Raw genomic sequence first — 25138 nt, forward strand, 5'->3', positions numbered from 1 at the left:
CTTATATGTCTCTATCAAATCCCCTCTTAGCCTTCTTCTTTCCAATGAGAACAGATCCAAGTCTCTCAGCCGTTCCTCATAAATCCTTCGTAAGTCAGCATTTCCTATGGTTCATCTCCCTAGGCACTATGGGAAATATGGCATGGCCAAACCTATCCTACACTGTGGGGGAAAACCGGAGCACCTGGAGGAAACCCACGCAGACACGGGGAGAATGTGCAAACTCCACACACTCACCCAAGGCTGGAATCAAACCCGGGTCCCTGAGGCCTGGAGGCAGCAGTGCTAGCCACCTGAGCTACCCTAGATCTGTCTGGAAAAATGGTACTTTGAATGGTTACCTTCATAGTCAGGCGATCGGCCTCTTTCAAAATCCGTTTGCTGACTGAACGCATGGCCGTTGACAAGCTCTCTGGCAGCCACTCAGACTTACTGTGCTGGAGCTGTGACAGCACACCTTTACTTGACAAATTCTTCCTTTCTGAAGCTGGGAGAGCAAAGAATGGTGTAAAATTAAAATGCAGTACGGCTTTATAAAAGGATTGTGCAATTAGCCACAAAACTTAAATGAATGCTTGGGATTTTGTGAACCGATCAGAGCCAGACACATGCATGCTTTATCTCCACAAGGAGACCCTACACTGCTTTGTGGGGTACAGGGCCCACTTCAGATCAGCAATGTGTCTTTCTAGCCTCACTCACTGCGGTAGGAAATCAAGGCTGGGAAGACCTTGCTACTCATCTTTCTGGTGCCACTCAATGGTGGTTAGCACTGCTGCCTCACAACACCAGGGACCTGGATTCGATTCCACTTTCAGGTGACTGCCTGTGTGGAGTTTGCACATTCTCCCTGTGTCTGGGTGGGCTTCCTCCGTGTGCTCCAGTTTCCTCCCACAATCCAAAGATGTGCGGGTGAGGTGGATCAACTATGCTAAGTCTCGCAAAATGTCCAGGGATGTGCAGGCTACGTGGATTAGCTCTTTGATGCATTGGTGTGGACTTGATGGGCCAAATAGCCTCCTTCCACGCTGTAAGGGTTCTATGACAATTCCATTGAGTGGGGCTGATTATTACAATCAAATGGAGGGGTTGAGCGCAAGGCACATGCAGAGAGTAATGCTAACCCTTGACAAAGGATGTTAAATCTATTAGTCGCTCAATACCAAAATAATGCTGGTGACTGTCATGTACCCATACAGTCTGACCAAACCATGGGCTACTCTCTCATTAGAGAGACAGCCGGTGGTGGTTTAACCTGAGGGTCACCGTGCCTCAGGGAAGAGATTGAGAAGGAGAGTTCTTCACAGTAACCTCGGCTAATGCAGGGATTGAACCCATGCTGTTGGTATTACACTGCTTCGCAAACCAACCGTCCAGACAACTGAGCTAAACCAATAGTGAACAAGCAGTCTCACAAAGGTCACCTTGTGGTCTGTCTTCGTGTCAAAAAAACATTCAATTCAGACAGGAGTTTCACTTTCCCTTCTGCATCATCCTTGGGATAAGATGAAGGGAGCTTTACTTTTCACCTAACCATGGTCCACTTCACCTGTGAGTGCTTCAAGATGAAAGGCACACCATTCAGCACAACCCAATATCCTTCATGTCAATTAAAATAAGAATAGTAATCTTAAAAACTGGTAAGATTATCAGATTCCCCTTTCGGGCACACTAATAGATGGCATATGTTATATACCGATACTTACAATGAATTTCCCTGGTCAGCCTCAGGCAAGTAAAGCGTTTATGAAAACCTGGTTACACAAGTATTGATCAACTGGATTTGGTGTAAACCTGACAAATTATTTCCAATTTAAGACTCTATTTCTGATTTTTATTTTATTCGTTTGTGGGATGTTGGCATCACTGGCTGGGCCAGCATTTATTGCCTGTCCCTAGTTGCCCTTGAGAAGGTGGTGGTGAACTGCCTTCTTGAACTGGTCCAGTCCATTTACTGTGGCTTGACCTACAATGCCTTAGGGAGGGAATTCCAGGACTTTGACCCAGCAACTGTGAAGGGTCAGTAATATATTCCCAAGTCAGGATGGTGAATGGCTTGGAGGGAAACTTGAAGGTGATGGTGTTCCCATAAATCTGCTACCCTTGTCATCCTAGATGAAAGTGGTTATGGGTTTTGGGTCTGAGGATCTTTGGTGAATTTCTGCAATGCATCTTGTAAATAGTACATATTGCTGCTACTGAGTGTCAGGAGTAGAGGGAGTAGATGTTTGTGGATGTAGTGCTAATCAAATGAGCTGCTTTGTCTTGGATGGTGTCAAGCTTGTTGTGAGTTGTTGGGGCTGTACTCATCTGGGGCAAGTGGGGAATATTCCATCACAATCATGACTTGTGCCTTGTAGATGGTGGACAGGCTTTAGGGAGTCAGGAGGTGTGTTACTCGCCACAGTATTCCTTGCCTCTGACCTGCTCTTGTAGTCACTGTGTTTATGTGGTGGGTCCAGTTGAGTTTCTAGTCAATGATAACTGCCAGGATGTTGACAGTGGGGGATTCAGTGATGGTAACACCATCAAATGTCAACGGATATTGGTTAGACTGTCTCTTACTGGTGATGGTCACAGCCTGACATTTGTGAGGCATAATTGTTACTTGACACTGGTCAGCTCAAGCCTGGATATTATCCAGATCTTATTGCATTTGAACATGGACTGCTTCAGTATCTGAGGAGTCACTGAGGAGTCTTCAGTATACAAACCTATATATTGATGCCAGGCCTTGGTTGCAGACTCCTCCCACAATGGCGAGACCTCAGAGAAGTCCACGACAGTCTCATTTGATTTCTGTTTCACTGAGAGGTCAATCTTGTAGATGTCCTCCAGAAACTGTCTTCTCTGCGACATGAGATGATTCCATACCCAGTCGACCGAATCCATTAATTCCTTTTGAGCTTCCAAAAAAGAGACATCAGAAGTTTCAATCACAAAACATTTGTGTATTACACATTGCAACAGACATACTTTACTCCCCATTGCAAGGTCAACTAAATGCAAAACTATGATTTAGGGTATTGGGAATTGGTGCGAAAATCTATGAAGCATGGAGCATGAGAGACATTGGTCCCCTAGATATGAATTCCCAAAGTAACACACTTCTTGTACCAAGTCAGAAGTCACACGACACCAGGTTATAGTCCAACAGGTTTATCTGAAATCACAAGCTTTCACCTTTGTCAGGTGAAGTGAAGAGCACACAGACACAGTTTATAGGCAGAGAGATCAAAAGATCTTATAACTGGTGTGAGCGGACTGTCAAATACTAAGTCTCTGCAGGTGACTGAGGGTGTCAGACGGTGGGAGTAAAGTGCCAACAGCTGGATAACAAGCAAAGGGATAACCTATAATCCGATTAAATGATGCAAAGAGATAATTACAAAAAAAATTAAAAATAAGGTGGTGCTGGAGACAAACTAAATGACTGGAATAGCACAGTCAATATAAGAATTGCATGCCAAGGGTCTAACCAAAGTAATAAATAATCCAAAGCTGTACAAACTAATTAAGGTAGAGAGATCATAACAATTTATCAAAGTGATGGTGTCAAACCAGGACAGGAAGAAAGATTTTACAGATGGAGAAGTGTGGTAAGGTCACATGTAGCATGATATGAATCCAAGATCACAGCTGAGGCCGTCTTCAGGAGTATGGAACTTGGCTATCAGTTTCTGCTCAGTATCACTGTTAGTATCTGTAAAATCTTCCTTACTGTCCTGTAAATACAGGGGTAGGGGGGTGAGTCTGAGGGGGATGCTCTTCAGAGGTCAGTGTGGACTCGGTGCTTCCATACTGTAAGGGATTCTATGATTCGTACTAATACTATTAATAACTGAACTTGTTTTCCCCTTGAACCCTGGAAGAGGTCATTATTACCTTCTTCAGCATGCATTGCTTCAAAGGATCCATCATAATCTTCACTGTTGGATGCTGACTGTAAAATCCAAGAGGCTTTTTTGTTGCTTGTCCCCACTCCAAATCCATCAGGGTAGCTATGAAATGACACAGTTGTAACATGTTGAAAGTATACCGGAGTCAATAACTCGTAGTTGCAACAGACACGAATTAGGTATTGGGGTCATTTTCGACATAGCATGCTGCACAAGTGACATCTGTTTGGTTCAAATCACATGTTGAATATTTGCAGCTCACCTGAACAAGAATGTGTGCAAAGTCAAAGGCAGAAATACTCCATTACTAAAGTCTGACCATTCTCAGCCTGTTTCTGAGAGCTAGTTTTATAGAATAGTATAATCATCACAGAGGAAAAGGCCATTCAACCTGTGACTATGCTAGCCCTCCTAAGGAGCAATACGCAGCCTCCCCTTCACTCCCTCTCTTCCCAATCACCTGCACATTCCTCCTCTCCAAATACTGAAAATATTGGACTGGTTTGTAATACCCTGATGCTAATTTTAACCAAAGACCCACCCGAAAAAAGCAAAAGAGTAGATTTGAATCAGATAGAATCCCTACATTGCAGAAACAGGCCTTTTAGCCCAACAAGTCAATACTGACCCTCCAAAAAGCTCTGATCTCCAGCATCTGCAGTCCTCACTCCCTCCAAAAAGTAACCCATTCAGACCCCTACTCTATTATTCTATATTTACCCTTGACTAATGCACCGAACCTATACATCCCTGAATACCATGGGTAATTTAACACAGCCTCAAGCCACCTAACCTACACATCTTTGAATTGTAGGAGGAATCCAGAGCAGCTGGAGGAAACCCACACAGACACGGGGAGAATGTGCAAGCTCCACACAGTCTGTCACCCAAGGCTAGGTGAGGTTCCTGGCGCTGTGAGGCAGAAGTGCTAACCACTAAGTCACCATGCAGCCCTTTGAAAAATGATGTTTAGGAAGTTAAAATTTTGAAGATCTGAAACAGGGGAGCCAACTCGCCTCAAACCCAGTCACCTCTGCTTTCAACAGAGGCAGGATGAGTGATGAATGTGGTGCTGGAAAAGCACAGCAAGTCAGGCAGCATCAGAGGAGCAGGAGGCGTTTCAGGGATAAGCCCTTCATCAGGAATCCACAACGTCGATTCTCCTGCTCCTCGGACGCTGCCTGATCGACTGTGCTTTTCCAGCACCACATTCTCAACTCTGATCTCCAGCATCTGCAGTACCCACTTTCTCCTAGCAGGATGAGTGATGACTGATTATAACTGCTTGCAAGAGATGGACCAGTCGCTAAAACATTGTACAGTCACCATAGTCCCACCGGATCATTGGCTTCTCTTTCATTGGAGAGAGAGAGAGAGAGAGAGCGTGAGAGACAGCTATAGATAGATAAATAGATAGAGAGAGGGGACAGATAGATAAATAAATAGATAGATATATAGATAGAGAGAGAGATAGAGAGAGAAGGGATAGATAGAGAGAGAGATAGAGAGAGAAGGGATAGATAGAGAGAGAGATAGAGAGAGAAGGGATAGATAGAGAGAGAGATAGAGAGAGAAGGGATAGATAGAGAGAGAGATAGAGAGAGAAGGGATAGATAGAGAGAGAGATAGAGAGAGAAGGGATAGATAGAGAGAGAGATAGAGAGAGAAGTGATAGATAGAGAGAGAGATAGAGAGAGAAGGGATAGATAGAGAGAGAGATAGAGAGAGAAGGGATAGATAGAGAGAGAGATAGAGAGAGAAGGGATAGATAGAGAGAGATAGAGAGAGAAGGGATAGATAGAGAGAGAGATAGAGAGAGAAGGGATAGATAGAGAGAGAGATAGAGAGAGAAGGGATAGATAGAGAGAGAGATAGAGAGAGAAGGGATAGATAGAGAGAGATAGAGAGAGAAGGGATAGATAGAGAGAGAGATAGAGAGAGAAGGGATAGATAGAGAGAGAGATAGAGAGAGAAGGGATAGATAGAGAGAGAGATAGAGAGAGAAGGGATAGATAGAGAGAGAGATAGAGAGAGAAGGGATAGATAGAGAGAGAGATAGAGAGAGAAGGGATAGATAGAGAGAGAGAGATAGAGAGAGAAGGGATAGATAGAGAGAGAGATAGAGAGAGAAGGGATAGATAGAGAGAGAGATAGAGAGAGAAGGGATAGATAGAGAGAGAGATAGAGAGAGAAGGGATAGATAGAGAGAGAGATAGAGAGAGAAGGGATAGATAGAGAGAGAGATAGAGAGAGAAGGGATAGATAGAGAGAGAGATAGAGAGAGAAGGGATAGATAGAGAGAGAGATAGAGAAGGGATAGATAGAGAGAGAGATAGAGAGAGAAGGGATAGATAGAGAGAGAGATAGAGAGAGAAGGGATAGATAGAGAGAGAGAAGAGACATAGAGAGCGAGCGATAGCTATAGATAGATAGAGAGACAGCGAGACAGAGGGGAAGGGGGAGATAGATAGATAGATAGATAGATAGATAGATAGATAGAGAGACAGCGAGACAGAGGGGAAGGGGGAGATAGATAGATAGATAGATAGATAGATAGATAGATAGATAGATAGAGAGAGAGACAGCGAGACAGAGGGGAAGGGGGAGATAGATAGATAGATAGATAGATAGATAGATAGATAGACAGACAGACAGACAGACAGATAGATAGATAGAGAGACAGCGAGACAGAGGGGAAGGGGGAGATAGATAGATAGATAGATAGATAGATAGATAGATAGATAGATAGATAGATAGATAGATAGATAGAGAGACAGCGAGACAGAGGGGAAGGGGGAGATAGATAGATAGATAGATAGATAGATAGATAGATAGATAGATAGATAGATAGATAGATAGATAGAGAGACAGCGAGACAGAGGGGAAGGGGGAGATAGATAGATAGATAGATAGATAGATAGATAGATAGATAGATAGATAGATAGAGAGACAGCGAGACAGAGGGGAAGGGGGAGATAGATAGATAGATAGATAGATAGATAGATAGATAGATAGATAGATAGATAGATAGATAGATAGATAGATAGAGAGAGAGACAGCGAGACAGAGGGGAAGGGGGAGATAGATAGATAGATAGATAGATAGATAGATAGATAGATAGATAGATAGATAGATAGAGAGACAGCGAGACAGAGGGGAAGGGGGAGATAGATAGATAGATAGATAGATAGATAGATAGATAGATAGATAGATAGATAGATAGAGAGACAGCGAGACAGAGGGGAAGGGGGAGATAGATAGATAGATAGATAGATAGATAGATAGAGAGACAGCGAGACAGAGGGGAAGGGGGAGATAGATAGATAGATAGATAGATAGATAGATAGATAGATAGATAGATAGATAGACAGCGAGACAGAGGGGAAGGGGGAGATAGATAGATAGATAGATAGATAGATAGATAGATAGATAGATAGATAGACAGATAGATAGAGAGAGACAGCGAGACAGAGGGGAAGGGGGAGATAGATAGATAGATAGATAGATAGATAGATAGATAGATAGATAGATAGATAGATAGATAGATAGATAGATAGAGAGACAACGAGACAGAGGGGAAGGGGGAGATAGATAGATAGATAGATAGATAGATAGATAGATAGATAGATAGATAGACAGCGAGACAGAGGGGAAGGGGGAGATAGATAGATAGATAGATAGATAGATAGATAGATAGATAGAGAGACAGCGAGACAGAGGGGAAGGGGGAGATAGATAGATAGATAGATAGATAGATAGATAGATAGATAGATAGATAGATAGATAGATAGACAGACAGACAGACAGACAGCGAGACAGAGGGGAAGGGGGAGATAGATAGATAGATAGATAGATAGATAGATAGATAGATAGATAGATAGAGAGACAGCGAGACAGAGGGGAAGGGGGAGATAGATAGATAGATAGATAGATAGATAGATAGATAGATAGATAGATAGATAGATAGATAGATAGAGAGACAGCGAGACAGAGGGGAAGGGGGAGATAGATAGATAGATAGATAGATAGATAGATAGATCGATAGAGAGACAGCGAGACAGAGGGGAAGGGGGAGATAGATAGATAGATAGATAGATAGATAGATAGATAGATAGATAGATAGATAGATAGATAGATAGATAGATAGATAGATAGATAGATAGATAGAGAGACAGCGAGACAGAGGGGAAGGGGAGATAGATAGATAGATAGATAGATAGATAGATAGATAGAGAGACAGCGAGACAGAGGGGAAGGGGGAGATAGATAGATAGATAGATAGAGAGATAGAGAGACAGCGAGACAGAGGGGAAGGGGGAGATAGATAGATAGATAGATAGATAGATAGATAGATAGATAGATAGATAGATAGATAGATAGATAGAGAGACAGCGAGACAGAGGGGAAAGGGGAGATAGATAGATAGATAGATAGATAGATAGATAGATAGATAGATAGATAGATAGATAGATAGATAGATAGATAGATAGAGAGACAGCGAGACAGAGGGGAAGGGGGAGATAGATAGATAGATAGATAGATAGATAGATAGATAGATAGATAGATAGATAGATAGATAGATCGATAGAGAGACAGCGAGACGGAGGGGAAGGGGGAGATAGATAGATAGATAGATAGATAGATAGATAGATAGATAGATAGATAGATAGATAGATAGAGAGACAGCGAGACAGAGGGGAAGGGGAGATAGATAGATAGATAGATAGAGAGACAGCGAGACAGAGGGGAAGGGGGAGATAGATAGATAGATAGATAGAGAGATAGAGAGACAGCGAGACAGAGGGGAAGGGGGAGATAGATAGATAGATAGATAGATAGATAGATAGATAGATAGATAGATAGATAGAGAGACAGCGAGACAGAGGGGAAGGGGGAGATAGATAGATAGATAGATAGATAGATAGATAGATAGATAGATAGATAGATAGATAGATAGATAGATAGATAGAGAGAGAGACAGCGAGACAGAGGGGAAGGGGGAGATAGATAGATAGATAGATAGATAGATAGATAGATAGATAGATAGATAGATAGATAGAGAGACAGCGAGACAGAGGGGAAGGGGGAGATAGATAGATAGATAGATAGATAGATAGATAGATAGATAGATAGATAGATAGATAGATAGATAGATAGATAGATAGATAGAGAGACAGCGAGACAGAGGGGAAGATAGATAGATAGATAGATAGATAGATAGATAGATAGATAGATAGATAGATAGATAGATAGATAGATAGATAGATAGATAGATAGAGAGACAGCGGGACAGAGGGGAAGGGGGAGATAGATAGATAGATAGATAGATAGATAGATAGATAGATAGATAGATAGATAGAGAGACAGCGAGACAGAGGAGAAGGGGGAGATAGATAGATAGATAGATAGATAGATAGATAGATAGATAGATAGATAGATAGATAGATAGAGAGACAGCGAGACAGAGGGGAAGGGGGAGATAGATAGATAGATAGATAGATAGAGAGACAGCGAGACAGAGGGGAAGGGGGAGATAGATAGATAGATAGATAGATAGATAGATAGATAGATAGATAGATAGATAGATAGATAGAGAGACAGCGAGACAGAGGGGAAGGGGGAGATAGATAGATAGATAGATAGATAGATAGATAGATAGATAGAGAGACAGCGAGACAGAGGGGAAGAGGGAGATAGATAGATAGATAGATAGATAGATAGATAGATAGATAGATAGATAGATAGATAGATAGATAGATAGATAGATAGAGAGACAGCGAGGAAGGTGGAGATAGATAGATAGATAGATAGATAGATAGATAGATAGATAGATAGATAGATAGATAGAGAGACAGCGAGACAGAGGGGAAGGGGGAGATAGATAGATAGATAGATAGATAGATAGATAGATAGATAGATAGATAGAGAGACAGCGAGACAGAGGGGAAGGGGGAGATAGATAGATAGATAGATAGATAGATAGATAGATAGATAGATAGATAGATAGATAGAGAGACAGCGAGACAGAGGGGAAGGGGGAGATAGATAGATAGATAGATAGATAGATAGATAGATAGATAGATAGATAGATAGATAGATAGAGAGACAGCGAGACAGAGGGGAAGGGGGAGATAGATAGATAGATAGATAGATAGATAGACAGATAGACAGATAGATAGAGAGACAGATAGATAGAGAGACAGATAGATAGAGAGACAGAGAGACAGATAGATAGAGAGACAGAGAGACAGAGAGACAGATAGATAGATAGATAGATAGATAGATAGATAGATAGATAGATAGATAGATAGATAGATAGATAGACAGACAGACAGACAGACAGACAGACAGACAGACAGACAGACAGACAGACAGATAGATAGATAGAGATAGATAGATAGATAGATAGAGAGAGATATGGAGAGAGAGATATAGAGAGAGAGATAAGACAGGTGGGGGTTTAACCTTGAGGTCGCCATGCCTCAGTCGAGGGAGGAGGTTGAGAAGGTGGAAACTTCACGGTAACATCAGCCAGTGCAGGAGTGAAATCCACGCTGTTGGCATCACTCTGCATTGGGAACCAGCTGCCTGAGCTAACGAGTCCCAAAACATTGTGAGCCTATGGTGTGTCTCCACTAGAGCAATGCATTTAACACATTATGGGTTTCTTTCTATAACTCCCTTCACTCACCCAGCCAACAGAGTAATTGGGCCAAAGACCACCAGGTCAGGAGGGATTCCCCTACGCCAATGGCGTTATCATGATGGTCTTTTACAACAACTCCTGTCACCATTAATGGGCTGACCACAATTAATGGGAGAAAGTAAGGACTGTAGATGCTGGAGATCACAGTCAAAAAGTGTGGCGCTGTAAAAGCATAGCAGGTCAGGCAGCATCCGAGGACCAGGAGAGTCAATGTTTCGGGCATAAGCCCTTCATCAGGAATGTCCGAAACGTCGATTTTCCATTGCCACACCTTTTGGCTCTGACCACAATCAATGCCCCACCACCACCCCTACCATGACCCTAACCCAGAAATGTGGCCGACTTGGGATTACAACCCCAACTGGGGAAAATCCAGTTTGAACATTCCACGAAGCAATTCCATGAAGACGACAAAGATGTCATCCTGAACAAAATTTCAGCCTTAACTGAGACCACTGAAGAACAGAACAACCTGCCATTCAGGTCATCTTCCATGTGCTAACCTGTTGAATTTTTTTAGATTAGATTAGATTAGATTAGATTACTCACAGCGTGGAAACATGTCCTTCGGCCCAACAAGTCCACACCGACCCGCCAAAGCGCAACTCACCCAGACCCACTCCCCTACACCTAACACTATGCGAAATTTAGCATGGCCAATTCACCTAACCTGCACATTTTTGGACTGTGGGAGGAAACCGGAGCACCCGGAGGAAACCCACGCAGACACGGGGAGAATGTGCAAACTCCACACAGTCAGTCGCCTGAGGTGGGAATTGAACCCGGGTCTCCGGCACTGTGAGGCAGCAGTGCTAACCACTGTGCCACCGTGCCGCCCACTAAATTTGCCAAATAAAATTGAAAAGCCACTACAGTTCAAAGTAACCTGTTAAGAATAAGGGCATCAACAATAAGGCAATTATAAATGCAACTTTCTCCTGTATCTCAAAATGAAGTTACAAGTTGCATTTAAATCAAGCAGAGTTTTCCCCTTGAAGGGATACTTATAATTGTGGAGATATTTGATTGATTTTGTACCTTCCAGCTTTTATCTGACAAAGGCAATGAATGAGACAAATGGTAAAAGGTAAGCTGGAATTATATGTTGCAAAAATGATGTCCCATTGTTCTTGTAGGAACCTAAGAGTGTTCAGCAAGATCAGTAGGTCAGAAGGAGACTGCCTTGGCCTTGACAGACAGTACAGAATGGCTCTGTTCAAACTGGTGTAAAGGTTGCTCATAACGTGATCCTTCTGGGAATAGGCTTGCTCCATTACCTGGGAGGAAGAAGGGAAATTCAAGAGAGTAATCAGATACAGGGTCAACAGTAAAATGGGGAGAGAAATACAAAGGCAATAGTGTGTATAATAGCTCCCTGCAGGGAATAGCTTATGGTTATGCTAATAGGAACATAAAAAATGGCAGCATTTGATCCACTGAGGCTACCCTACCATTCTATAACATTGTGACTAATCCTTATCTCCCACCATATCCCCACTCTCTCCCGATACGCTTTTAGTATCCTGAAATCTATTTCTTCCTTCAGTATATTCAGTAACTTGGCCTCCACCACCACATGCAGTAAAGGATAGCCACCTTCTGAGTGAAAAAATTTCTCCTCCTCTCAGTCCAGAATTATCTGCCCCATATCCAGGGACCGTGACCCCTTGTTTTAGATCACCCAGCCCAATAGAATTTCAAATGTTTCAATGAGAGGCCCCTTCAGTCTTTGAAACTCCACAGAATACAGGTCCAGTGGACCCAATCTCTCTTCATAGGAATGATCTGCCATCCCAGGAATCAGATTCATGGGCATTTGTTGAATTCTCTCTATGGCAAGTATATCTCTTCTTAAAGAAGGAGACCAAATCTCACCAGGGCTCTGTACAGCTGCAGTGAGGTATCCCTGCGCCTGCCCTCAATCTCTCTTGCCAATATGCCAGCTGCCTTCCTAACTGCTTACTTCCAATGAATGATAAATAAAGACACCCAGATCCATTTGGACATAACATTTTTCAGTCGACCGCCATTTATGTGATACTCTACCATTCTGTTCTTCCTGCCAAAATGGCTAACATCATATTTATCACATTATGATGACCCATGCATTAAAATCATGTTGAAGCCTTTTTATTTCCTCGTCACCACTCATAACTCCTCCCAGTTTTGAGTTGTCAGCAAACTTACACATATTATACTTAATTCCCTCATCTAAATCATGGATTTGTATTCTGAATTGCTGGGACCAAGCGACTGATCCCTGTGTACTTGACTAGGTATCCCTTTCCATTCTGAAAAAAACCCATATATTCCTACTCTCTGTTTCCTGTCAGCTAACCAATTCTCAATCCACAGCAATAAATTACCGCCGTACCAATGCTTCGGTGTTGCACACGAAACTCTTGTGTATAACTCAATCAAAAAAAATTTGTTACGAAAATTATATGTTATAGTGTCTTGATACCAGAGAGCAGCTTTCCTTTAGAATGCACATTTGACTGGATTTCTCAATATACAGATTTCGTAAATATGGATTAATTACCCTTGATTAAACCACCAAGGACAAATACACAACAAAGCATCTCTTGTTTAAAGTAATGCACCTTGTTAACTTTACTGTCTGTCTTTCACCATACAGTAGAGCACACATTACAAACAATGATCTGATTTACACCGCACTAATGACATTGCCATGGGAAAATGCAGGTTCTCAGCAACTGGGAAAACATCATTTGAATCATCCCTGTTTTTAATCCTGGGAGAGTTCAACCCAGAGGAATTAATACTTTGGATTTGGTGCTGAAGAAGATCTTTGGAAATTGGAAATACTTAAACTAGAAAAACAAAGTTTTAAAGAAAATTTCATTGGGATGTTGTCAATTATAATAGGACAAGACTAAATAGAACCCTTATAACAAAATTATAAATTCTACAGACTAATACTCAACAAGAGAGAACTTAAGTACTTTAAGCACTTCAGAGTTAAATATCTTAGGGTTGCTCAGTGCGTAGCACTGCTGCCTCACAGTGCCAGGGACCTGGGTTCAATTCCACCGTTGGGCCACTGTCTGTATGGGTTTCCTCTGGGTGCTCCGGTATCCTCCCACAGTCCAAAGATGTGCAAGTCAGTGGATTGGCCATGGATAGGGTAGTGGGGGTGGGATTTCTTCAGCGGGTCAATGTGGACTCGAGTGTCTGAATGGCCTGTTCCCACACTGTAGAGGCTCTACAATCTATATTTTAAATGGTGATTTTACAAGAGACAGTGGAAGTGAAGGGAAACAGTAAATTCAAAGAGGAACTGGGTGGTAATTTAAAAGGGAAACCAGTTGAGAATTTGCCAAATAATTTGTAGTGGAACAAACACTGGTCTCTGGTTCCTCCATTTTTGATGTTGCAAAGATTCATAGAATCATAGAATCCCTACAGTGTGGAAACAGGCCATTAGGCCCAACAAGGCAAAAGTGAGGACTGCAGATGCTGGAAACCAGAGTTTAGATCAGAGTGGTGCTGGAAAAGTCCAGCAGGTCAGGCAGCATCCGAGGAGCAGGAAAATCAACGTTTTGGGCAAAAGCCCTTCATCATGAATAGAGGCAGGTAGCCTCCAAGGTGGAGAGATAAATGGGCGGGGGAGGGGGGCTGGGGAGAAGGTAGCAAAGAGTACAATAGGTGAATAATTTCTTCATTTCCCTCCCCCCACCTTACCCCAGTTCCAATCTTCCAGCTCAGCACTGTCCTCATGACCTGTTCTACCTGCCAATTTCCCTTCCCACCTATCCACTCCACCCTCCCCTCTGACCTTTTACCTCCATCCCCACCCCCATTCATCTATTGCACACATTAGCCCCAACAAGTCCACACTGACCCTCTTAAGAGTATCCCATCCAGACCTATTCCCCTACCTTATTACTCTATATTTCCCCAACTAATGCACCTAACCTACACATCTTTGGACTGTGGGAGGAAACCGGAGCACCTGGAGAAAACCCATGTAGACATGGGGAGAATGTGTAAACTCCACACAGACAGTCACCCAAGGCTGGGATCAAACCCAGGTCCCTGGCACTGAGAGGCAGCAGTGCTAACCACTGAGCTACCCCATGTTGGTATGTTGACCACTTGTGAATTATTATCAGTTGAATCTACTCATGAAATGCAAATCAGACCCAAAGAAGTTGATCCAATCAAAAAGCTGTAGAGCAAGTAGAGAGCTAAATTTAAAAAAACACGTTAGCTCAGTTGACTGCACTCTGGGTCAGAGGATTTTTGAAATTAGCCCCAGTCCATTACAAAATCAAAGGATTGCCTCATTGTGGGAATTCTCATTGTATTGATGAAACATTATGCTGAGTGCTAACCTGCCTATTTAACTAGATATTAAAACAAGCCTAAAGTTGTCCTGATTGTCTTGTTCAATGTTCCTTCTTCAATTATCACCGACAAAAAAAATTTATCAATGATATATTTTCTATTTCTTACAGTAGTGCATTTATCTACATAAAAGTAATTGCACTTCAAGCCACTGACTGTGATGTCCTGTGGATTGAATAGGGTGCCATATAAATACAAATTCTCTGTCCTTTAAACACAGACTCCCATTTAAAGCTGTAGCAAGTGGCAGCAATAAGCCACTGACTGAATTACTGGGAAGTTAAGCTACTAAAAGCAGAGGGAAGCTTTGCTAAGTGGGAGTTTTAGAGGCTTGTAAGTGATCTGGTTCCTGATTGGTTAATGTTTATTTAATGGGAATTGGGAGGGAAATCAAGGTAGTAGGTTTAAATAAATACTGTAACAGCACCATGCATTTATATAGAATAGGGTAGCAATTCATTCTGTCATACTGAATCAAGTAGAAACTGATGCCAAATGGCTATAGTCTGTGATTCAGAAAAGAACTCGGAGTTTCAAGCTTTTAAAGTGCTTAGGAGTTTCCACAGAAGTTATCAAAGCAGAGTTTAGATGCTACTGCGTTTTTTCTTTCATGATGTGGAGATGCTGGGGTTGGACTGGAGTGGACAAAGTCAGAAGTCACACGACACCAGGTTATAGTCCAACAGGTTTATTTGAAATCACAAGCTTTTTGAATGGAGCTCCATCGTCAAGTGAACAGCGCTCCGAAAGCTTGTGATTTCAAATAAACCTGTTGGACGATAACCAGATATCATGTGACTTCGGACTGCGTTTTCTTCTGCTGTACTGATCAGTATGATTCGTACTTAAACTACACAGGGAAAAAGAACTTGAAAATATTGCAGTTACAGGGCATAAATCGGGTTTCTGGGGCATATTTTTCTAGTGCTATTTCCTCGATTTGTTTGGTTGCACTAGTTTTACATTTACCAGTGCTTCCTGTTTCATTTTGGTCAAGAAGATAGACTGAAGCATAAAACAGAATAGAGTAAGACAATCTTTTTTGAAAGCTAGTTATAGAATTATTCTGATAGAGATACAGAGGTAAACCATTTTAATTTGGGGGGCGAATCTTATTTCAGTGTTTGTTTGCTTGTTTAAAATGCAATAATGGTTATTAAAAATATTTCTTCCACTTCTTGTCATCAGTTAAGACTGCTTACTTTCCACTCTGGAGAGCTATTGATTTAAATTATGCAATTCACTCTGAAAAAAGGTATAGTGAGGACTGCAGATCAGAATTGAAAAGTGTGGTACTGGAAAAGCACAGCAGGGAGTCAGGCAGCATCCAAGGAACAGGAGAGACGACGTTTCAGACATAAGATCTTATGCCTGAAATGTCTAATCTCCTGCTCCTCGGATGCTGGCTGGCCTGCTGTGCTTTTCCAGCATCACACTTTTCAATTCACTCTGCAAAGGCAAAGCTCCTTGATTTGGAGAAGGGGATAAAGTTACTCACAGTACAAATCTGCTCAGTTAAGAAACGAAGAATCTTCTCAGGGTTCACATCAAACAGTCGAGCATACAGCTTGTCAACAAATGTTTGGCTGAAGTAAGTGATATTTTCAAATATCATAGCCAAGTTCCCCTCAGTGGCCTTGCATGAAGCTCTCTGACCTAATTAACAAGGGAGGGAAACAAAAGGAGCAGTGATGGAGAGAGGAAGGGGGTTTTGCAGACTTTCAAAGCTTACAGTCCAGACCATTGGAGGCACCGTCATTACAAATTGCTGCAGTCTATGAAATCTGAATCGACAAAGGGCTGAATTACACGTTTCTCGGGGGGTTTTAAGATCTGAAGAATATTGCAGACATAGGGTGGGGTGAGGGTTTGCGGAGGGGGGGGGGGAGGAGGGGAGGAGGAGGGGGGATTGGGAAACAATAATGAGATGAGAAATTGCTCAGACCAGGAAATAATGTAGTTCAGTGAGCGCTGAGACACCCACAAAATAGAACTTGGTACAAAATAGGATACAGACAGCAAAGATTTGCTTTTGTTGGGCAACTTGTCCCAAGCATGAGAATGATGTGTGACTGACCTTCTTTGACCAAAGCCTTCATTACAGTTTGCTCCTCACTGATAATGTGAAATATGTCCATGACGAAAAGTAGGATCTCAGTTTGGAAACTCTTCTTCTGTTCACCAGTAGCTCTCTCTGGTGACACCTGCAGGAAAAGAAAACGTACACTGATAAGTATAGAAGTTACATCCAATGCATAATTACACTGATACAAGTTTATGAATTTGTTTTTCACAATGCTACTGTAATGCACTGTTAGTGCTAATGACAGGCAATTGTTTAACATTCTCTTAACACATTCTTTTATTACATTAATGGACTCATTAACTAATTTACAAGTATTTACTCTGCTATTTCCAGGCTGTTATAAACTCAGTGAGCTACATTTGTTTTCAGTGCAGCACTCGGTTCGGCCTACTTGCATGAATGGAAAGGGTTATGTTGTTCCCATTCTGCCACAGATAACACCTTAGCCCTGGGAGATGTGTGGAGATCTGGACAATACTCCTGGCCACTGTCTAGGAGAGAGCTCTTAACAGCACCTAATCAAACTGAGTATAAACCGGTCTTGTGTCTGAGGGAGTATTCATAAAACGATCATCACTAAAACACCATGCAAGGTCGGCACGGTGGCTCAGGTATAGCACTGCTGCCTCACAGCGCCAGGGACCGGAGTTTGATTTCAGCCTCGGGTGACTGTCTGTTTGGAGTTTGCACTTTCTCCCATTGTCTGCATGGGCATCCTCCCACAATCCAAAGATGTGTAGAGTAGGTGAATTGGCTATGCTAAATTGCCCACAGTGTTCAGGGATGTGTAGGGTAAATCATTAGTCAGGGGTAAATATAGGATAACAGGGTAAGGGAATGGGTCGAGGTGGTTGACTCTTTGGAGGGTCTTGTTGGGCTGAAGTGCCTGTTTCCACACTGTAGGGATTCTACCCATTCCATCCAATCTATGGGTATGGAAATAGGGCACAAATAAGTTACTGGCTGTAAAAGAGAAACATTCAATTCATTGAACAATGGGCAAGCTTAAGAAAGACAAGTCCTACTCCTACCGTGAATTTTCCAGACGAGGAACAGTGGGTCCATAATTGGTGCCTAGCCTGAGCAATTGCTCATTTCCAAATCCCTCCTTTGTGTTGGCCCTCAACTAATGACACTTAATAATCTATTCCCACCTGACTGTATTACAAAGATGTGAGATGCAAATTTCAATTTATAATAGCACTGACTAGACTCATTTATATCGTGAAATTTTGAAAAGGCCACTTTTTGGGGAAAAGAAAATGACAATGACTTTTACGTGTGCCAATGTTGCATTTCCAAGAGATGGACTTTTGGCTGGAGACATTCAGTCTCCAATACTTCCAGGTAGAGGTCCCATGATCCAGTTTGTGGGTGGAAATGCTCCTGAATATTGAACCGGAGAGTCAACAACTTGCAGGATGAGAACCGCCCTTTGCCCTCTCTCTCTCTCTTTCTCCAAAACTTCTCTCAAAAAGTGAGAGAGCTGAAAGGCCACTACTTTGCCCTTTATCATTGGTGGTGGTGAAGAATTCAAAATTTTGAAGTCTCCAGAATACAGACTTCAGTCAGCCATAACTGATTCAGGAAAACACTCCAGTTTCAATAGCTTTTAGTTGCAAAACAACATAAGCCACAACAGATCAATACTTATGAAAAAGCACCAATAATTCTTTTTCTTCTGAGGTTAATTATCACTTGGTCAAAGTTTTAAGACATCATTCTGCACAGTTTTACACTTACCCAGAATTTGGTGTGCATGTGTTAGTTATCAAGAAGGACATTTACATATATTTGTACAGTCTAAACCTTTTTTTGTTAATAATCTTTGCATCCTTACCTGAATAAGTTTTGATTGTAATAAATTGGTTTTACTTTGTTAACTGAAAGAAACTTGGCTTACTTATTTTTAATATTAAACTAAATATACTTCAAACCCAATAGCATTTCTGTGCAGGTCATTGATGCTTATAATGACTCTTGTTTCAACCTATAATTAGTTTCTCATCTCTTGGTTTCTTGAATTAAAATTTTAGAAGAAATGTAAATGGAGATCATCAGACTTCATTAAACATCTTAGTTAATGTAGTGAGCAGTCATTTCCTGCCAACTGAGTTGAGGGCCAAACTGAAATACAACAGCACATGAAACAGGAATGTAACAGCTTGAGTTGTCTTTTCAACATAACATTTGAATGAAACTGACCTCGACTAGAATCTCAATAGGATGTAACTGCTTGTTGGCGGGAATGTTCATAAAGCTGTACAAAAGGAGGATGCGTATAAAATCGGAAACTTGCTTCCTCGCTGGGTGCATTGTCAATTGAGGCAGGGGACCAGGTGTTGAAGTTAGACTTTCTTGCGGCATGATTCCACCATCAGGCTAGAAAACATGGAAAAAGAGAACAAAGACTTCCATTGAAACAGTACTTTTCACAACCACCGGATGTCTCAAAGTGTCTCATTGACAATGAAGGATTCCTGAAGGGTAGCTCCTGTCATAATATAGAATACTAAGGTAGCAGTCAATTCACACAAGATGATGATGATCAGATGCTCCATTTTTGAGATGTCAATTGGGGCCAGAATCCAGGGATAATTTCTGAACCTCTTTGAAATCGTAGGATGGGTACTTTTACATCAACTTGAAAAGGTCAGTTGGGGGATTGTGGGGAGCAGGGAAAGGTTTGTGGGAACTTGCATTAGAATCACCTCTGAAGAATGGTATTCTGGACTCCTTCAGTACAGCATGGGAGAGTTAATGTTGAATTTTACATTCAATTTCTCAAGTAGGTCTTGAACTGAGAACCTTGCGACTCAGAGACGAGAGTGCTGGTATGATGGATACACAGGTACAGGACAAACACAGCAAAAGGGGAATTCTCGAGAACAAAGCTCACTTTGTTGCAGCACCCACTCTCCTCATGAATATTTAGCGACATTTTAAATCTGACTTAAAACTGGGTATATCTCAACAAATACTATAACAACATATGCACTGAATGGTAAGGTCCTGGGAAGTGTTGCTAAACAAAGAGACCTTGCAGGGCAGGTTCATAGCTCCTTGAAAGTGGAGTCGCAGGTAGATAGGGTAGTGAAGGCGGCGTTTGGTATGCTTTCCTTTATTATTCAGTGCACTGAGTATAGGAATTGGGAGGTCACGTTGCGGCTGTACAGGACATTGATTAGGCCACTTTTGGAATACTGCATTCAATTTTGGTCTTTCTGCTATAGGAAGGATGATGTGAAAGTTGAAAGGGTGAAGAAAAGATTTACAAGGATATTGCCAGGTTTGCAAGGTTTGAGCTATTGGGAGTGGCTGAATAGACAGGGGCTATTTACCCTGGAGCATCGGAGATTAGAGGTGACCTTATAGAGGTTTATAAAATCATAAAGGGCATGGATAGGGTAAACAGACGAGGTCTTTTCCCGGTGATAGGGGAGTCCAGAACTAGGGGATACAGATTTAAGGTGAGAGGAGAATGATATAAAAGGGATTTAAGGGGGCAACATTTTCATGCAGAGGTGGTGCTTGTATGGAATGAGCTGCCAGAGGAAGTGATGGAGGCTGGTACAATTACAGCATTTAAAAGGTATCTGGATGGCTATATAAATAGGAAGGGTTTTAGAGGGATATGGACCAAACGCTGACAATAAATAGGACTAGATTTTGTTTAGGATGTCTGGTCAGCATGGACGAGTTGGACTGAAGAGTCCGTTTCTGTACTGAACATCTCTATGACTCTACGACTCAATAACTGGTAACAGGCTCATTTTGAAATAAGTTGAGACAATGGAAGTTTGCGTTTTATTTTTCTGCAATTGCTGTCAAGAGCAGAACAAAATCTATCTTTTCTGGGTCAAAAGCAAAACGATATGTTTATAACCAGCCAACTTTCGGCTTAAGGGAAAACCACAGCAAACTCAAAAATATAAGCGAGAACAAGATGTAACTAAATCATTGAGGGTAATGGAACATGGGTGTGAGAGATTGCTGCCCAGTAGACAACATAATCAATTTACTTTCTACTGAAAATCAATGAAATGAAGGATTCAGATGGGTATTTTACTGACAAGCAAATCAATACATTCTATCTCAACTACACAGCTAAATGTAAAGTTGGCCCCAAAGTGTGACAGGGGTCATTCTATTCATTGGGAACTCAAGTGGGGCTTATCCTAAGTCATAACCCTAAAGTCCAAGGCTCTAAATGAGAATGTTGTCACTAATCATTCACAGCACACGATCCATGATGATTCACAATCACTGATCAGTGAAATGATCTGAATGAGTGTAAAACACTTAGAGTCATAGAGATGTACAGCATGGAAACAGACCCTTCGGTCCAACCCGTCCATGCCGACCAGATATCCAACCTAATCTAGTCCCACCTGCCAGCACCCGGTCCATATCCCTCCAAACCCTTCCTATTCATATACCCATCCAAATGCCTCTTTAATCTTGCAATTGTACCAGCCTCCACCACTTCCTCTGGCAGCTCGTTCCATACACGTACCACCCTCTGCGTGAAAATGTTGCCCCTTAGGTCTTGTTTATATCTTTCCCCTCTCACCCCAAACCTATGCCCTCTAGTTCTGGATTCCCCGACCCCAGGGAAAAGACTTTGCCTATTTATCCTTTCCATGTCCCTCATAATTTTGTAAATCTCTATAAGGTCACCCCTCAGCCTCTGACGCTCCAGGGAAAACAGCCCCAGCCTGTTCAGCCTCTCCCTGTAGCTCAGATCCTCCAACCCAGGCAACATCCTTGTAAATCTTTTCTGAACCCTTTCAAGTTTCACAACATCTTTCCGATAGGAAGGAGACCAGAATTGCACACAATACTCCAACAGTGGCCTAACCAATGCCCTGTACAGCCGCAACATGACGTCCCAACTCCTGTACTCAATACTCTGACCAATAAAGGAAAGCATACCAAACGTCTTCTTCACTATCCTACCTACCTGCGACTCCACTTTCAAGGAGCTATGGACCTGCACTCCAAGGTCTCTTTGTTCAGCAACACTCCCTAGGACCTTACCATTAAGTGTATAAGTCCTGCTAAGATTTGCTTTCCCAAAATGCAGCACCTCGCATTTATCGGAATTAAACTCCACCTGCCACTTCTCAGCCCATTGGCCCATCTGGTCCAGATCCTGTCGTAATCTGAGGTAACCCTCTTCGCTGTCCACTACACCTCCAATTTTGGTGTCATCTGCAAACTTACTAACTGTACCTCTTATGCTCACATTCAAATCATTTATGTAAATGACAAAAAAAGTTACATTTACTTTCAGAAATGTTTTAAAAGTTAATATATAAAGCTTTAAAAGGATGAAGATATCTTCATTTAAAATTTGATCTCTAAAGTTCCCTTCGTTGATTGGCTCAGAGGCACAGCAATTATCCAGGGAACTTACCTGGGTTGTCTATATTGAAGCTAGTTATTAATCTAATTTTTGTTAAGATTTAACAAGAAATAATATTCATGTCTGCTTCAAAATTTTAATGAATAGCTCTAAAGTCACAACAGGAACCACCTATTGGGTTAAAATCCAGACAAACATATGTCTATTTGCCTTCCCAGTGATAACAATTGAACAGTATCAATTGATATTGAATTACATCACTTACTGAGACTCAATGGATGGGGGGACAGCCTGCAGTATGGTGCATTTAGGATTTGTTAATGAATATGTAAGGCCGAGGCTCACTGAAGGCAGGAACTAAGGAGCTGGGAGAGGTAAGGACCAGGCAAACAGCTGTTTGAGACCAATCTGAACCATCAGGAAAGTACACCTGAGTTCGAGAGGCCATGAGGAAAGGAAACTTCCCTGTGTGTCAGGGAGACAAAGTAATCTTCATAGAGCCATAAAAATTGCCTATAGTACGGAGAGAGGCCATTTGGCCCACTCAGTCCACACTGATTCTCCAAAGAGCATTCCACCCAGACTCAGTCCACTGTCCTATCCCTGTAACCCCACAGCTAATCCACCTAAACTGCACATCCCTGAACTCTATGGGTAATTCAGCATGGCCAATCCACCTAGCTTGCACATCTTTGGACTGTGGGAGGAAACCGGAGCACCCACACAGACACGGGGAGAATGTGCAAACTCCACACAGACAGTCGCCCCAGGCTGGACTCGAACCTAGATCCCTGGTGCTGTGAGGCAGCAGTGCTAACCACTGAGCCGTCATGTTTGCCCATTTATATCTCTATGATAAAGCCCTTTGCTAATCCCAGACAGCTGCAGAAAATTGAAATGCTTCAAAGTGCAATCTGACACATTTTCAAGCTGGAGTGAGAAAACTCATCAAAAGTTTGTTGGAGCAAAGGGGCTAAACTGCATTGACAGTACGTACCGTGTAGCAGGGGGATCTGGCCATAGGGAAACCAGCTGCTGCCAGGCTATGAAGAAACTCTGGTGACCTCCACAAAGGCTCATCTGGAATCATGTAGTAGACCAGGCAAAAGAACTGCATCACATTGCCAGGGTAAGTGACCTCCCACGAGTTATCTGTATCCACAGAGATCGGCTAAGGACAGAAACAGCCAATTATTGACCAATTTCCAACTGGATACACCTTCAGTAGAACTTAGAACTTGTGTAACAATCAGCTTTAAGCATCTTGCAGCAGGTCAGCACAGCAGCTGAATATATTTCTGAAATATTGCAGTTGAAACTGTAGCTAAAAGCTGTGGCAAACACAAACAAGAGAGAAGTTAAGGAAAAGAATAGAGAGGACAATTCAAGAGATGTCCCAGGTCAACAGTCAACAGGGAAGATAAATGAAGGAATTATTGAGGGGCAAAAAAATATTAACTGGTGCAGGGACAAAGACAGGCACTCCAAACACATAGAACAAGAGGGCATTGATTCACTTGAGTGAAACATAAATTTAAAACAGCAATTAGAGTGAACTTCTCTACAGATTGGGTGACCAACGCTTGAAATATAAAAATCAGTAGCATTCAAAACGTTAACCTTGTAGATTGGATATTGGGAACATTCAAGAATAGGAAAAGAAACAGGCTATTCAGCCCCCTGAGCCTGCTCCACCATTAAAATACACCATGGCTGATCCTCTTATAGAATTAGAAACCCTACAGTGTGGAAACAGGGCCCTTCAGCCCAACAATCCCACACCGACCTGCGAAGAGTAACCCACCCTGACCTATGCTCCTACTCTATATTTACCCCTGACTAATGCACATCCCTGAACAGCGAGGGTGATTTAGCGTGGCCAATTCACCTAACCTGCACATCTTTGGACTGTAGGAGGAAACCGGAGCACCCAGATGGAAACCCAACCCAGACACAGGGAGAACATGCAAACTCCACAATAGACAGTTGCTCGAGGCTGGAATTGAACCCCGGTCTCTAGCGCTCTGAGGCAGCGGTGATAACCACTGAACCACCATGCCACCAATTTACCTCAATACCATTTCCCTGAACTATTCCCACGTCCTTTGATGTCTTTAATATCCAGAAGTGTATCTATTTTCTCTTGGACAAAATTAAAAATCATACAACCTAGGCTATAGTCCAACAGGTTTATTTGGAAGCACTAGCTTTCAGAGCACTGCTCCTTCATCACGTCACTGTAAAACAGGGTCATAAGACACAGAATTTATAGCAAAAGATTACGGTGTAATGCAGCTGAAATATAAAAACAAACTTAGATTTAGTCTTTCATCTTTTAGAATGGTTTTGCTAATTTTGGTTCTTTAGTATATAAATATGTTTTCAAGAGCTAGTGCTTCCAAATAAACCTGTTGGACTATAACCTGGTGTTGTGTGATTTTTAACTTTGTCCACTACAGTCCAACACCGGCTCCTCCACATCACATTTTCTCTTGAATACACTCAATAACTGAACTTCCACTGTACTACGGGTTAGAAAATTCCAAACTTTCATCACCCTCTGAGTGAAAGAATTCCTCCTCATCCTAGTCCTGAATGATCAACCCCTTATACTGAGGCTGTGTCCCCATGCTGTAGACACCCCAACCACGGGAGTCAAACAAGCTTCCTTCATCTACCCTGCTCAGCCCTGGGAGAATTTTGGGCAC

The 25138-nt window shown here is 42.1% G+C and overlaps 1 protein-coding gene across 3 annotated transcripts in view; it reads right to left on the reverse strand.

Moving 5' to 3' along the window:
- The window catches only part of wdfy4 (WDFY family member 4), a 321548-nt gene that overhangs the window by 176328 nt on the left and 120082 nt on the right, over positions 1-25138 (reverse strand). For all 3 annotated transcript variants that reach the window (XM_087982407.1, XM_043678830.2, XM_087982406.1), the window contains 8 exons: positions 23428-23601; positions 19268-19444; positions 17054-17180; positions 16475-16632; positions 11644-11882; positions 3886-4001; positions 2715-2906; positions 342-487 (listed from right to left, as the gene is read on the reverse strand). In XM_087982407.1, coding sequence (XP_087838533.1) covers positions 342-487; positions 2715-2906; positions 3886-4001; positions 11644-11882; positions 16475-16632; positions 17054-17180; positions 19268-19444; positions 23428-23601 — 1329 coding nt within the window. The remainder of the gene's footprint in view (positions 1-341; positions 488-2714; positions 2907-3885; positions 4002-11643; positions 11883-16474; positions 16633-17053; positions 17181-19267; positions 19445-23427; positions 23602-25138) is intronic.

This window comes from Chiloscyllium plagiosum, unplaced genomic scaffold (assembly GCF_037043375.1).
Source record: "Chiloscyllium plagiosum isolate Xiang-an unplaced genomic scaffold, Cpla_swu_hap1 HiC_scaffold_43, whole genome shotgun sequence".
In the NCBI taxonomy this organism is placed as follows: domain Eukaryota; kingdom Metazoa; phylum Chordata; class Chondrichthyes; order Orectolobiformes; family Hemiscylliidae; genus Chiloscyllium; species Chiloscyllium plagiosum.